The following is a 13491-nucleotide window of genomic DNA, read 5'->3' as shown; positions in this document are numbered from 1 at the left end:
AGGTGGTCGTCTGATCTCTCTGAACCACATCAGCCTGGAGGGTGTCACTTTCAGCGAGGCAGCAGAGGTCATGCAGAGCAGCCCAGAGGAGGTGCAGCTCATTATCTCACAGCCAAAAGGTGCTCTGTGTGTGTGTTTGTGTGTTCGGTTACTGTATGTGTGTAGTGATACTGTGCTGAGACCTTTGCCCTCTTTTGTTGGCATGTGTAGTGTTAGCAATGGAGTAATTAGCCTATTCTAATAATGCTCTCATCTAATAAAATGTAAAGCAGTTTTCTTTTATTACTCAGCATTGTCTTCCCTTATATTTGTAACATGTCTCACGGGGTGCACTGTTTAGTTTATTTTTTAAAATTAATTTTCCAACTGTTTCCAGCCTCCATTCTCATATAAAGCGTCAAGCTGGGCATCATTTGACGTTAAAGATATCCTATTAAGACTGAACAGAACTTTAGGCTACATATTGTTCTTTCTGCATTGCTTTACATTTGTGGTAAAACAGCAAAAAATAAATTAATTTTAAAAAATGATTGATGCTAGAGGTACGGACCCGTACCCGTAGCATCTGTACTAGAGGTACGGATATAGGGCATATATGATTGTTTGTATGTATACAGCTGTTATATAACTTTAACCATGACATAGATCTACTGAAATACATCGTATACTCTATTATAAACCTTTCTACACCGCGGCGATCTCATTCATCTTTATTACTTTTTAAATAACTGGCCAAAGACAGCGGGTGTAACTATAGTTAATGCAGTAGAGACACATGTATATAGAGAACAAGCCAGTTCATATCGACACGGAAGTCCTGTTTGCCGTGAAAATGGCCACTCGATAGGGGGCGCTGGGGTATTTCAGGCAGCGAGAATTAAAGGCATAAGATGAGATTTAATTTCCTACGACTTTGAACGTAGCATGCGCATGCGCACATACAACCTCTCCCTCACCCCCCTCTAACCTCCCCTCTGTTAACATTTACGAAGAAACGCCCCCCTCCAGAAACTTGCGTAGCACTCGTGAAGTTGTCTTTTACGGCTGGGTCCCCCTGGATCTTTAGCTGCCATTATGTAAAAAAAGATGAGCAAAACAAGTCGCCAGCTAACTACGAAGCTACACACGTGGACAAAATTGTTGGTACCCCTCAGTTAAAGAAGGAAAAACCCACAATTCTCACTGAAATCACTTGAAACTCACAAAAGTAACAATAAATAAAAATTTATTGAAAATTAAATAATCAAAATCAGCCATCACTTTTGAATTGTTGATTAACATAATTATTTAAAAAAACAAACTAATGAAATAGGGCTGGACAAAAATGATGGTACCCATAACTTAATATTTTGTTGCACAACCTTGTGAGGCAATCACTGCAATTAAACGATTTCTGTATTTGTCAATGAGCGTTCTGCAGCTGTCAACAGGTATTTTGGCCCACTCCTCATGAGCAAACAGCTCCAGTTGTCTCAGGTTTGATGGGTGTCTTCTCCAAATGGCATGTTTCAGCTCCTTCCACATATGTTCAATGGGATTCAGATCTGGGCTCATAGAAGGCCACTTTAGAATAGTCCAACGCTTTTCTCTCAGCCATTCTTGGGTGTTTTTGGCTGTGTGTTTTGGATCGTTGTCCTGTTGGAAGACTCATGACCTGCGACTGAGACCAAGCTTTCTGACACTAGGCAGCACATTTCTCTCCAGAATGCCTTGATAGTCTTCAGATTTCATCGTACCTTGCACACTTTCAAGACACCCTGTGCCAGATGCAGCAAAGCAGCCCCAAAACATTACTGAGCCTCCTCCATGTTTCACCGTAGGGACAGTGTTCTTTTCTTCGTATGCTTGGTTTTTGAGTCTATGAACATAGAGTTGATGTGCCTTACCAAAAAGCTCCAGTTTGGTCTCATCTGTCCAAAGGACATTCTCCCAGAAGCTTTGTGGCTTGTCAACATGCATTTTTGCAAATTCCAGTCTCGCTTTTTTATGAGTTTTTTTCAGCAGTGGTGTCCTCCTTGGTCGTCTCCCATGAAGTCCACTTTGGCTCAAACAACGACGAATGGTGCGATCTGACACTGATGTGCCTTGGCCTTGGAGTTCACCTTTAATTTCTTTGGAGGTTGCTCTGGGCTCTTTGGATACAATTCCAACGATCCGTCTCTTCAATTTGTCATCAATTTTCCTCTTGCGGCCACGTCCAGGGAGGTTGGCTACTGTCCCGTGGGTCTTGAACTTCTGAATAATATGAGCCACTGTTGTCACAGGAACTTCAAGCTGTTTAGAGATGGTCTTATAGCCTTTACCTTTAAGATGTTTGTCTATCATTTTTTTTCGGATGTCCTGGGACAATTCTCTCCTTCGCTTTCTGTTGTCCATGTTCAGTGTGGTACACACCTTTTCACCAAACAGCAGGGTGACTACTTGTCTCCCTTTAAATAGGCAGACTGACTGATTATGAGTTTGGAAACACCTGTGATGTCAATTAAATGACACACCTGAGTTAATCATGTCACTCTGGTCAAATAGTTTTCAATCTTTTATAGAGGTACCATCATTTTTGTCCAGGCCTGTTTCATTAGTTTGTTTTTTTTAAATAATTATGTTAATCAACAATTCAAAAGTGATGGCTGTTTTTGATTATTTAATTTTCAATAAATTTTTATTTATTGTTACTTTTGTGAGTTTCAAGTGATTTCAGTGAGAATTGTGGGTTTTTCCTTCTTTAACTGAGGGGTACCAACAATTTTGTCCACGTGTGTATACCAAAGCAACACATACACAAAACACGTAAGCCCAAGGCGTACGTAATCTATGTAACTAGGCCTGAGCCGGAAGATTTTTGATTGACAGGAAAGGGAGCAAACCAAACGCCTCGGTCCGAGCGCTTTGATTGCCTGATGTTTTTCAGGTCCTGCCATGTCCACAGTTATTTTTTTATTCTTTTAGAGACTATACATACAAGTCCACTAAAGGTCAATATTTTCATTTTATGTGAATCAGACAAATTAAACAAAAAAAACCCATCCTCCATAATGCCTTTAAAGAAGCACACAGGCTACACGTACGGGTCCGTATCTGTAGACACTACGTAAAAAAATAGTTTCCAACACATTTTACTGTATGCAATATATGAAGCTACAAGCAGCATTTTGTTACCTTAGTATCACACAAAGATTAAAAACAGGAACAAGCTCAACACCTGCTGAAAATGTAGTTAAGCTAGTTTTGTTAGCTGTGCTAATAAAAGTTGGGTAAAACCCTTACTGATTTTCTAGCCAATAGGGAAATGATATCTGTACTAAACTACAAGAAGCAACTGGTTAGCTTTGACTCAAAAGCCTGAAAACACAGGAAACTAGCTACCCTGGCTCCATCTACAGGTGGCAAAAATACAGCTAACAGAACATTAAAACTTTACTAATTTACATGTTATATGTCTGAGCTTTTTAATACAGTTTAAAACCTTGTGTTTAATGTAAACTAGATTTTACCACATTCTTTGTGCTAAGCTAACTTGCTGCTAGCAGAAAACTCTGAAGATGGCCTCAAACTTCTCATCAAATTCTCAGCAAGGAACATAATAAGCACTTACTGTATATCCAGTATTTTGGGGTATAATAGTGCAAATTTGTTGTTTTCATCCACAGTTCCTTTCAGTTCGATGCGTTCTCCTTTCTTGAGGAATTATGAGTCCCAGATGACACTGATGACAGACGGACGGTCTAGAGATGACAGTCTGGACGAGATTGTCTCAGTCATGATGACACCCAAGACCAGCAACAGGCTGAACGTCCCTCAAGAAGTTTGGGTCCCCAGTACACAGGTAGAGTCCTGATAGTTTAGACGTTTTAACAATTATTTGAATCACAAAAATACAAGTTTGTGTGGTGTTTCTTTTATTTCTTATTGCACTGGTGTAGATAGTAGCAAGCAGTGCCAGGTGGAGTCACTGTTTAGCTAGATTTGATCAGATTTGGTGGTAATTTTGTACAATATGGCAATAAATATCTGTGCGATCATGCATTTGATAAATGGTAAGACAGACACAAAGGCTGAACTGTGTCTCGATAATGTGTGTTTTGGCCACAGGACAGCTACCATGTGTCTCACCATCAAAACTGTGTGAGGCCAGGAGAAATCACTGTGGAGCTCAGAAAGATGTCAGGAAATCTGGGCATCAGCATCTCTGTGAGTTTATGGTTTCTTTTGCTCTTTTGCTGGGCCATGAAATGACAAATTTTAAAGATGTTGAGCATAACTTCATAGAATATAGATTTTGGATACAGTGGTTGCAGTTATCTACCTTCATCCATCAAACTAATGTTTTCACAATGGAAGAATCTGATTAAAAATGTTAGGAGTGGACAGTCAGGGAGGGCCATTAGTAAAATAACTCATCTTCAGCAGTCGGCCGCAGTCTTCTCTACGCAATCTCATTAACATCTGTGGCCTTCCAGGATTAGAGAAACTTATCTCAATCACACTGATTTCAACTAGAAAACTGGACAATACAATAGTGTAAGAAAAAAAACTGTAGAAACTGTGCATTAGCAAAATGAAATACCAGAAAGATGTATTTTTATGACCAAAAAAAGTGTAAAAATTAAAGGTTTATCATTTTTCTATGAAGCCTTAATAATAGATTTAATGTTAGGAAAGCTATTACCGGGTTTTGCAAAAATTCTGTTACACTCGGTTTCATGATCTTTAGAGACGTTTACATGTCGGAGTGAAAAATTCCATTAAATAAACTGAAAGTTCTACCTTATAGGCAGGTGTCCTTAATACATTTTTTTTCTCCGGTGAAGTTGTATCAAGATGGAAGTCAAAAGCGTTGAGATATCTGCTCTCCTTCATACTGGCCACAACAGGTCTGACAGAGCCAAGCAGCTGAACATCAGCCGGATGACCGTCCACAGAGTCGCGGAGAGGCTGAAGAATGGTGAAGATCTTTCAGTGATCTTTCAAGAATGGTGAAGACCTGAAAGATCTTCACCATTCTTTAGCCTCTCCGCGACTCTGTGGACAGTCATCCGGCTGATGTTCAGCACAAAGGAGAGAAGATATCTCAACTCTTTTGACTTCCATCTTGATACAAGTTCACCGGAGAAAAAATTTGTATTAAGGACATCCGCCTGTAAGGTAGAACTTTCAGTTTATTTAATGGAATTTTTCACTCCGACATGTAAACGTCTCTAAAGATCATGAAACCGAGTGTAACAGAACTTTTGCAAAGCCCGGTAGCAACAATTTGTAACATTATAAATTTCTTATTTGAAAATGATGAAAAAAATATAAAAAATGTTACTAAGAAAATTTTAACAGTCATATTGTTAGTCAGTTTAATCTGCGTATGGTGGATTTAGTAAAGAACCTCACAACTGTACTTCGACACAGTACTTGAGTGAATATACTATAGGTAAAAAAAACATAAATTTAAACATGATCAGCCTCAGCATCTTTTGATATCAATATATGACTAGCATCACTATTGTTGTTAATGAAAGTTGAACTAAAAGCCTCTGTTACTGATTGTTCAGGGCGGAGTCAACACCAGCCCTACTAATGGAGGGATCTACATCAAAAGCCTTGTTCCTGGAGGAGCCGCTGAGAGAGACGGACGTCTACAAGCAGGTAACACAGTTCAGAGTCCAATCAAACCACACTAACGCCTACATTAGTCAGAAAGGTATTCAGCAGAGTTGTCAAAATGCATGGTGGTTTCCAATAGTTCATATCTGAGTCCTTTAGCACTTTCTATATTTAACAGGGAGACTGTTCTGATTAGGATATTGAACATCCCATTCAGATGTTACTGGGAAGACAAAAACAAGCAGAAAGCCAACGTAGAGCACAAATTATAGTTCTAATTTTAAAAACTTAGTTTGTTTTTTTGTCCGTGTATTGTTTCTTTAAAGGTGACAGACTGGTGAAGGTGAATGAGTTTAACTTCCAGGGTTTCACCTACCAGCAGGCTGTGGAGTGTCTGAGTAAAACTGGGGAGGTAAAGGACAACATGATTGTTAGAGACCAGCAATCTATATTTGCAGATGATGTGTTTTCTCCGATGCTAACATTGTGAATTTATGAAAGGTGGAGCTGCAGTAATTAATTTAATACAATTATTTTTGATATTTGATTAGTCAATTTGAATATTTTTCAAATAAAAAAAGCTTAAATTCTTTGACTTTGGGTTGTGGACAAAACAAGACATTTGAGAACATCATCTTAGCCTTTAGGAAACCCTCAACAGCTTTTCTTGTCATTTTTGTCTAAACAGCTAACGGATTAATCCAGAAAATAATTAAATTATTTGACAGTTAGTACAGTAGTTTGTTGCAGCCATAATGGAAGGCAATATCGGTAATAACTACCAGATGGATTACCTCAAAAATTGATTTGATGTATTGTCATCACTGCCATAAAACTCTTTTTAAGTGGAATATCTCAACCAGACATTCATGTTTCCTGCAAGACAAACTGAATCTCTTTTTATTACCTTGCCTACATAATCATCACATTCAAATTTGGGTTTACAGCTTAATACCCTCCAATGACATTTTCATTAATGTCATTTGTACTTTGTATTAAGTGCTAAACAAAGATGAACGTGGTAAACATTATACCTGCAACACATCATGTTAACGTTACCAGTGAATTGAGGACTAGTTTTATCCACCACATCTGTATCTTCTACTTCTTCTCTTCTTCTACTTCTCCTGTCGTCTTCTGACCTCCAGGTGGTTTCTTTTGTCGTGGAGAGGGAGTCGATGAGCCTACCCAGAGTTTCTTTGAGTGCTGAAAACAGCAGCACTGTATCCAACCAGACCATCAGTTCAACGACCAGCCACCAGAGCTGCTCACCCACCAGCACTCCTGTGATCACAATATCTGGCCAGCCCAAAGTCTACAGCTTCGTCACTGAAGGTAGGACGCCTCAGCTTTAACTGAAATACACAAAATACACTTTGGAGCCTCCAAACAAAAAGCCCACAATCTCTTTTTGAGAACAGCTTAGAAATATTTACTGCTTTCTATGTGTGAGAGCAAAATGGATAATATGTTGTGAGGAAGAACCTCTGTGAGAGAACCTCTAAGCTGTTTGCTTCAGTATCCGACCAGGCATCCAAGCTGGTCTGACAGTCTGAAGGTGAACTTTCACACACTTCCTCCTCACACTTCATCCTGATCTCCCTTACTGACCTTCCTGTTCTTATCCTCCTGGCCTTCCTTACCCTTCTGTCCTTCTATATCTGTCGTACTGCACCATACATCCACACAGTTGGGTCACAAGTTGTCGCTTAATACACTTTAATTCCTTTTAGAGGTTAATAACTGAACAACCCTTAACATCAGATGTGTGAGGGCAAGAAAGCCAACATTAAAATACCTGTCTTGTTGTTCATCTATATGCCATTACTTAGTGTATTCTTAAAGTGGTGTTCAACTGATTTTACTGCTTCTTTTCATCACATCTACAGAAGACTGAAGAGAACAAGCAAGTAATGATTTCTTTATTTTGACAGAAAAATAACTGATTTCCAATTATGACAAAGCTATTTTTTATTGTTGTCAGAATTACGACCAAATTAAACTCTTTAAAAACACCCCCTTTTGTAGGCATGACAGCATTTAGATTAGGGCAGTCCAAAAAACACTGTTTGCTTCTTTTTGGTGGTTTGAGTTTGACCGTATCAGTCCTTATAAGAACGCAACAAGATCAACACGTCCAGGACTATGAAGTGGTAACAAAAACAATCTTATGAGATGGAGATTGGGCTTATGGAATGATATATATGATATATGAATGACAGTAGCTGTGACAGGCAAAGCTACAGAGCGGAGCACAGACCACGTAGTTTAGGTCAACTTTAGCCCTACATGACCAAGCGCAGGCTCTTCAGTCATTTGAAGGAGACCAACCCATCACAGGGTCATCTGACAGGGACACTGTACATGGCTTAAAACTGGAGCATGCAGGAGCTTAGTGACAGCAAGAATCAGCAAGATTTTGAAAATATATAGCCTCAAGTTAAAAAAAAAGAAAAATCTCACTTCAGGTTCCAATTCCAGCTGTGTTGATCTTGATACATTCGTGTGGTGAAGTCCAACACGAGACACCAGATACTGATTCTGCATTCACTTAATGATGCATTTCAAAGCTGACTGATGGAAATATACATTGTTTTACTGTTGCTTTGATTTATTCATATATTTAAACTTAAAGTTCACCAAGACAACTAGAATTAAAAAAAACATCATTCATTTAACAAACCTGTCTTTATTTGTTCTCTTCCCTCTTCTTCTCCCATCTCCCAACTTTTCTACTTCTAATCCCCACATCTATACCATGTTCCGTCTCATCCTTGTCCCGTTGCTGTCTTCCTTCCCCCAAACCCCAAGGCAACACACAAGAAGTGACTCTCACCAAGAGTGCCAGCGGTCTGGGCTTTAGTTTCCTAATGTGTGAGCTGGATCCACCCACCCGGGATTTTGGCAGCCTGGTCCGGATAAAGCAGCTTTTCCCCGGCCAGCCGGCTCAGCAGAGCGGCAGGATCCAGGAGGGAGACGTCCTGTTGTCCATCAACGGCCAGTCGCTGAAGGAGCTGTCCTATCCAGTATGTGCAGACTCATCCCTGTAGCAAGCTCAGTAGTTATCTTGTCGTTTTCTTCCCATGACTATTTTATGTATTTCAAGAATATTTTAGATCGAAACAAAACATCAGCTATGTTAACCCCGATAATCTCTACAAACCCATATTCATCTTCTCTTTCTGCAGAAGGTGCTAAAGCTGTTCAAGACTTCACCACCTGAAGTCCAGCTGACTCTCTGTCGACCTGCACCAGGTACACAAACGCATCCTGACAACCACAAACACACATTATGTTTGCACTGGCGTCACTCTCTTGTTTGTCTGTTTGTCTTCAGGGATTCTTCCTTCTATCGATCAGTTCCACGGAACATGAGTGATCTCTGAGTGTTATAGAACGGCAGCATCAGTGGATGTTCAGAAGACCACAGTGTGCTTTCTGGTGAAACAGAAATTGATGACAGAGACTGAGGGGAGCATGATGATGAAGATGTTCTGATCAGTGGACAGAAGGATTAAGCTGACCTTATTAATGGACTCCAACACTGCAGAAAGGTCAGTACTGTTCCACAGCATTACCTGATGGAACACAGTAGGCAGCTTTTCACTGCAGGAACTCGGGGCAAGCACAAGGTTGCAAATGATGAGAAATAGCATTTACTAAGACATAAACTCCAATTCTATCAGTACACCGGGAAATAGAACAATGAAGGTTTCTTGTTTTAATATATATGGTAAATTTTACATTATTGATCACAATTTCAGAGCGAAGAAGACTCGTACTTGACAAAGACACGAGAGGACAGAAAAAATTGTGCTTGTTGCCCCTGAGTTTAACCAATCAGGGTTTCCTGCAGTTTTTTCAGGGCAGATGTGGAGTAACCTAAAAAAAAAAAAAAAAGGTTCTACGGAGAGCTGTTCTCGCATTATGAACGTGCACAGAAGCTTTGGTCGCACAAAAATGGCCCTGAAGTTATTGCAGTTGAGAACAGCATATTCCAGGGGTGTCAAACTCACCTTAGTTCAGGGCTCACATTCAGCCCAATTTGATGTCAAGTGGGCCGGACCAGTAAAATCAGAGCATAATAACCGTTAAATAACCTCATCTCTAATTGTTTCCCTTTGTTTTAGTACAGAAAAGTGCATTCTGAAAATGTTCACATTTAATGTACTGTCATTTTACAAAACATTATGAACAGCACGATATTTCCCAAGAAACTAATTGAAATTTAAACAATACCATGCCTCAGTTGGTCATTTACACATTACAACTTACAGATCACAGTGTGTCTACAAAGGCACAAAGCATTCAGTCACAGGTATCTGAAGCAGAACTATCTAGTAGTTGACATTATGACTGAAAGAAGTTGTCAAGATCCAGAAATTATTTTAAATCTTACATCTGTGTAGTAATCCAAACACCACGATACAAACTAAAGTGGGAACTACAGGGTTATTCAGAAAGAATAAACTGATTTCATTCCGCAATATTTTAATAAGGAAAAGCAATAAAAAACTCCAGTAAAGTCATAATCAACTTTTATTTGATGTTTAAGGTCATCGATTGACATTAAATAGCAATAGTGATCAACTCAGAGGAATTCTCTTACTGCATTGATGTTGCCGGTGCTGCAGGTGGTGGCCACGCTGAACACTTGTAAGGCAGTAAATAAAAGTTGATTGTGAGTAGAATACTTGTGACTTGGCTGGAGTTTTCTATTGCTTTTCCTTATCAAAATATTGTGTAATGATATATATTCATTCTTTTTAAATACCCTGTATTAAGGAAGAAAGTTAAGTTGTCCTCCTGTCTTGTCAATGTTTCAATGTATAATTTATAAATCAATAAATACATAAAAGTTGTGGCAGTGCATCAACAATAGGGATCCACCAAACCAAACTTTGTTGTAGTGAAGCTGCTGACTGACATCATATTGCACAATGTTCAATGTCTATAAATATTTTTAGAGTGAGTATTCCTTTTGCAGAGTTATCCTGCGGGCTGGATTGGAGCCTCTGACATGCCAGTTTTGGCCCACAGTCTGTATGTTTGACACATCTAGCTTATTGTAACCTCCTTGTCAAGCGGTTGATCAGTTGTTGAATCCCACAATCAACATTTTTCAGAGTATCTGTATCATTATTATTTTTTAACCAGTTCCAAGAGAAATTAATTAATTCTAAAAACCAATACTTTGGCTGTGAGGCAGTTTTCTATCTTTGTCTGTAGTTACACAACAATGTGAAGCCCTACCTGATTGGTTATGAGACACCAGTAATAGCCTGTCAACACTATATGATCTATGTTGAAAAGTTATCTCTGCATTTCTTTTAATGGTAGCTCAGAGGGATTAACTGGGCTTCTCTCACCTCACCCCAACAGAGCAGTCAAATACTAACATTATACAACAAATCACAACAGAACATGTTATACTGTGATACGATGGAACACTCTAATATTCTGCACAACATGCTGTACCACAGCGTAATGTAACTCAGTGTGACATGACATAGCATCATATCATGTAGCACAGTATTAGTGACATGTCAGGTATTTCTCACATCATGAAGCAGTTTTCTTGCTGTTTGTGCAGTTTCACAGCTACATTTGCAGAGTCTAAGTTCTGAATGTCTGTTTTCCAGGCATAGCAAAAACAGAGATGGACCAGAAGAGCAGAGAAGTTGGAGGCTGATTATGGGTGTTTGTGGAGACAATAGCAGGATTATGGGTGAGTGTCTGGACAATACTGTTAAAGAATGTTTCAGATAGTTGTTTCCCAGGTCTTAATAGCTCGATTTGTGTTTTATTACACAGTCAAATACCCAATTTCTACTTAATTCAAATAAAACAGAGCTCCTTTTCTGTTCACAAAAATGAACAAGATCTTTACATTTATAAAACACGTACATTTAGAAGAAAAGACATATTCAGGGGAGAAATGGAACTAAATGCACTCACTCTAGAACTGAACTTCAATGCAAGTATAAGGTCATTATAACTCAACTAATTATTTTCATTTTGTGCAACTTTAGACTTCTACCCAATTATATCTGAGTGGCAAATATTGTACTTTTTACTTCACTATGAATGTGGTGACTCTGAATATTTGCAATAGCTTGAGGAATTAAGTGTTCCTTTAAATGTTCTCCCCCTCTTAAGCCAAATAAACTATTTAATAACCCTCTTGGATTAGTGGGAAAAGGCAATGTCACAAAAACAGTCTGTTTTTAGAGATATGTGGTTCTTAAAAGACAGCAATTTATCAGGAAAACATTTACTTTTGTGGACTTTTACTTGAGTAAAGGATCTGAATACATCTTTCATTGCTGCACATATGAGTTCTAAATATCATGCTTCAAGGGTAGAAACTGTTGACAGAAAGGTTCTTTCCAACTCAATCTTCTTTGTTTCCACATACACAAAATCCAACAACACGTACTTTTACTCATGAGCTCTTTGTTTTGTAGGTAAAAATCAGTGAAACTGGCTCTTCATGTGTTGGCTTTAATAAAAACAAAAATAAAAGAGTCATAATGAATGAATCTAGCAATTTTTACACATCTATGGTCTTACCTTAACCATACTAAAATGTTACCGTACCATACCTCCCGCTCATCTAAACTCTATCACTGTAAAAAATAAATAAATCTCCATCTCAGATAGCTTTTCTATCAGATTGTGTATTCTATGTATCAAGTCTGAGTGTTTACAGCAGCAGGATGGGTTTAGTGTTGATTGCATGTCATCCTTTCTTTCTCCCCCGTACTATATTTCTTCTGTATTTCTTCAGGCATAAAGCCTGAGAAATAATCTTTAAGGAAAACTTACCATTTTAATTTTAATATTATACCTATAAACATTCTTCTATTTTAGGGCTTTTTTGTTCTAGTCAGTTAGCACCGTGGCCTTGCAGGTAAAAGATCTCCGGTTCGTGTCCTGGCCTGGGATCTTTCTGTATGGAGTTTGCATGTTCCCCCTGTGCATGCGTGGGTTTTCTCCAGGTTCTCCAGCTTCCTCCCACTGTCCAAACACATGCTGAAGTAAATGATAATTCTAAATTGTCCATAGGTGTGAATGTGAGTGTGACTGTGACCTGATAGACTGCTGACCTGTCCAGGGTGTCCCCTGCCTTCACCCTAAGTCAGCTGGGAAAGACTGTGACTCTAATAAGGATTAAGTGGTTTATACATAATGAATGGATGGATTGTTCTATTTTGGCACAGCAATCACAAAGTTCTCACTGATAACCCTTATGTCTGAATTCTCACAAACCACCAACAGCTTTTATCACCTGTTCATGTCTTTTCCACAAGGTGGCAGCATTGCACTAAATGTAACAGCATCCCCTTTATGCTGCAAACAGTAATAATCAGAGTTGCATGGTCTCACTTCTCACTTAACATTATTTCATTTTCCTTTCCCACAGAAAATCCATAAAAGGCATTTTGTCAACACCAGAAGAGGAAGGCAACTTTAGTAAACCGTAAAAGAGCTACTGCTATACATCTTGTTCACAACCAAAACACTCTATGCAAAATATGTAACATCTCGAATTGTAATTTCATTAAAAAGAATGCAACCTTCATCAAACTGTCAAACTGTCTATGTTCTGGTAACTTCTTCTACTTCTTAAAATTTCCAGGAATACAGCAAATGCAAACCCTCATTTTCTCACCAAAACAAGAGCGATTAAACTGAGTCTGACCTGAATACGGATGATCAGCTCCCAAACACCCATTGAGTATGTGGACAAACCGGGCTGCACACCCACACACACAAACACACACCCACACACACACACACACACACACACACACACACACACACACACACACACACACACACACACACACACACACACAAATGTTTGTACTTCTATCTTAGTGAGGACATCCATAG

At 38.9% G+C, this 13491-nt stretch overlaps 1 protein-coding gene across 1 annotated transcript in view; it reads left to right on the top strand.

The window, feature by feature from the left end:
* Positions 1-13190, top strand: part of frmpd2 (FERM and PDZ domain containing 2) — a 28523-nt gene extending 15333 nt beyond the window's left edge. Inside the window, exons 20-30 of the mRNA XM_022208913.2 lie at positions 3-119; positions 3648-3823; positions 4090-4188; positions 5541-5634; positions 5919-6004; positions 6741-6927; positions 8404-8618; positions 8781-8847; positions 8930-9146; positions 11235-11320; positions 13019-13190. Of these exons, the coding sequence (XP_022064605.1) occupies positions 3-119; positions 3648-3823; positions 4090-4188; positions 5541-5634; positions 5919-6004; positions 6741-6927; positions 8404-8618; positions 8781-8847; positions 8930-8967 (1079 nt within the window). The 3' untranslated portion in view covers positions 8968-9146; positions 11235-11320; positions 13019-13190. The remainder of the gene's footprint in view (positions 1-2; positions 120-3647; positions 3824-4089; positions 4189-5540; positions 5635-5918; positions 6005-6740; positions 6928-8403; positions 8619-8780; positions 8848-8929; positions 9147-11234; positions 11321-13018) is intronic.
* The last annotated feature ends 301 nt before the right edge of the window (positions 13191-13491 follow it).

Source organism: Acanthochromis polyacanthus, chromosome 19 (genome assembly GCF_021347895.1).
Source record: "Acanthochromis polyacanthus isolate Apoly-LR-REF ecotype Palm Island chromosome 19, KAUST_Apoly_ChrSc, whole genome shotgun sequence".
Classification (NCBI taxonomy): domain Eukaryota; kingdom Metazoa; phylum Chordata; class Actinopteri; family Pomacentridae; genus Acanthochromis; species Acanthochromis polyacanthus.
Note: the sequence above shows the minus strand (reverse complement) of the source record. Positions and strands in the feature narration are given on the sequence as shown.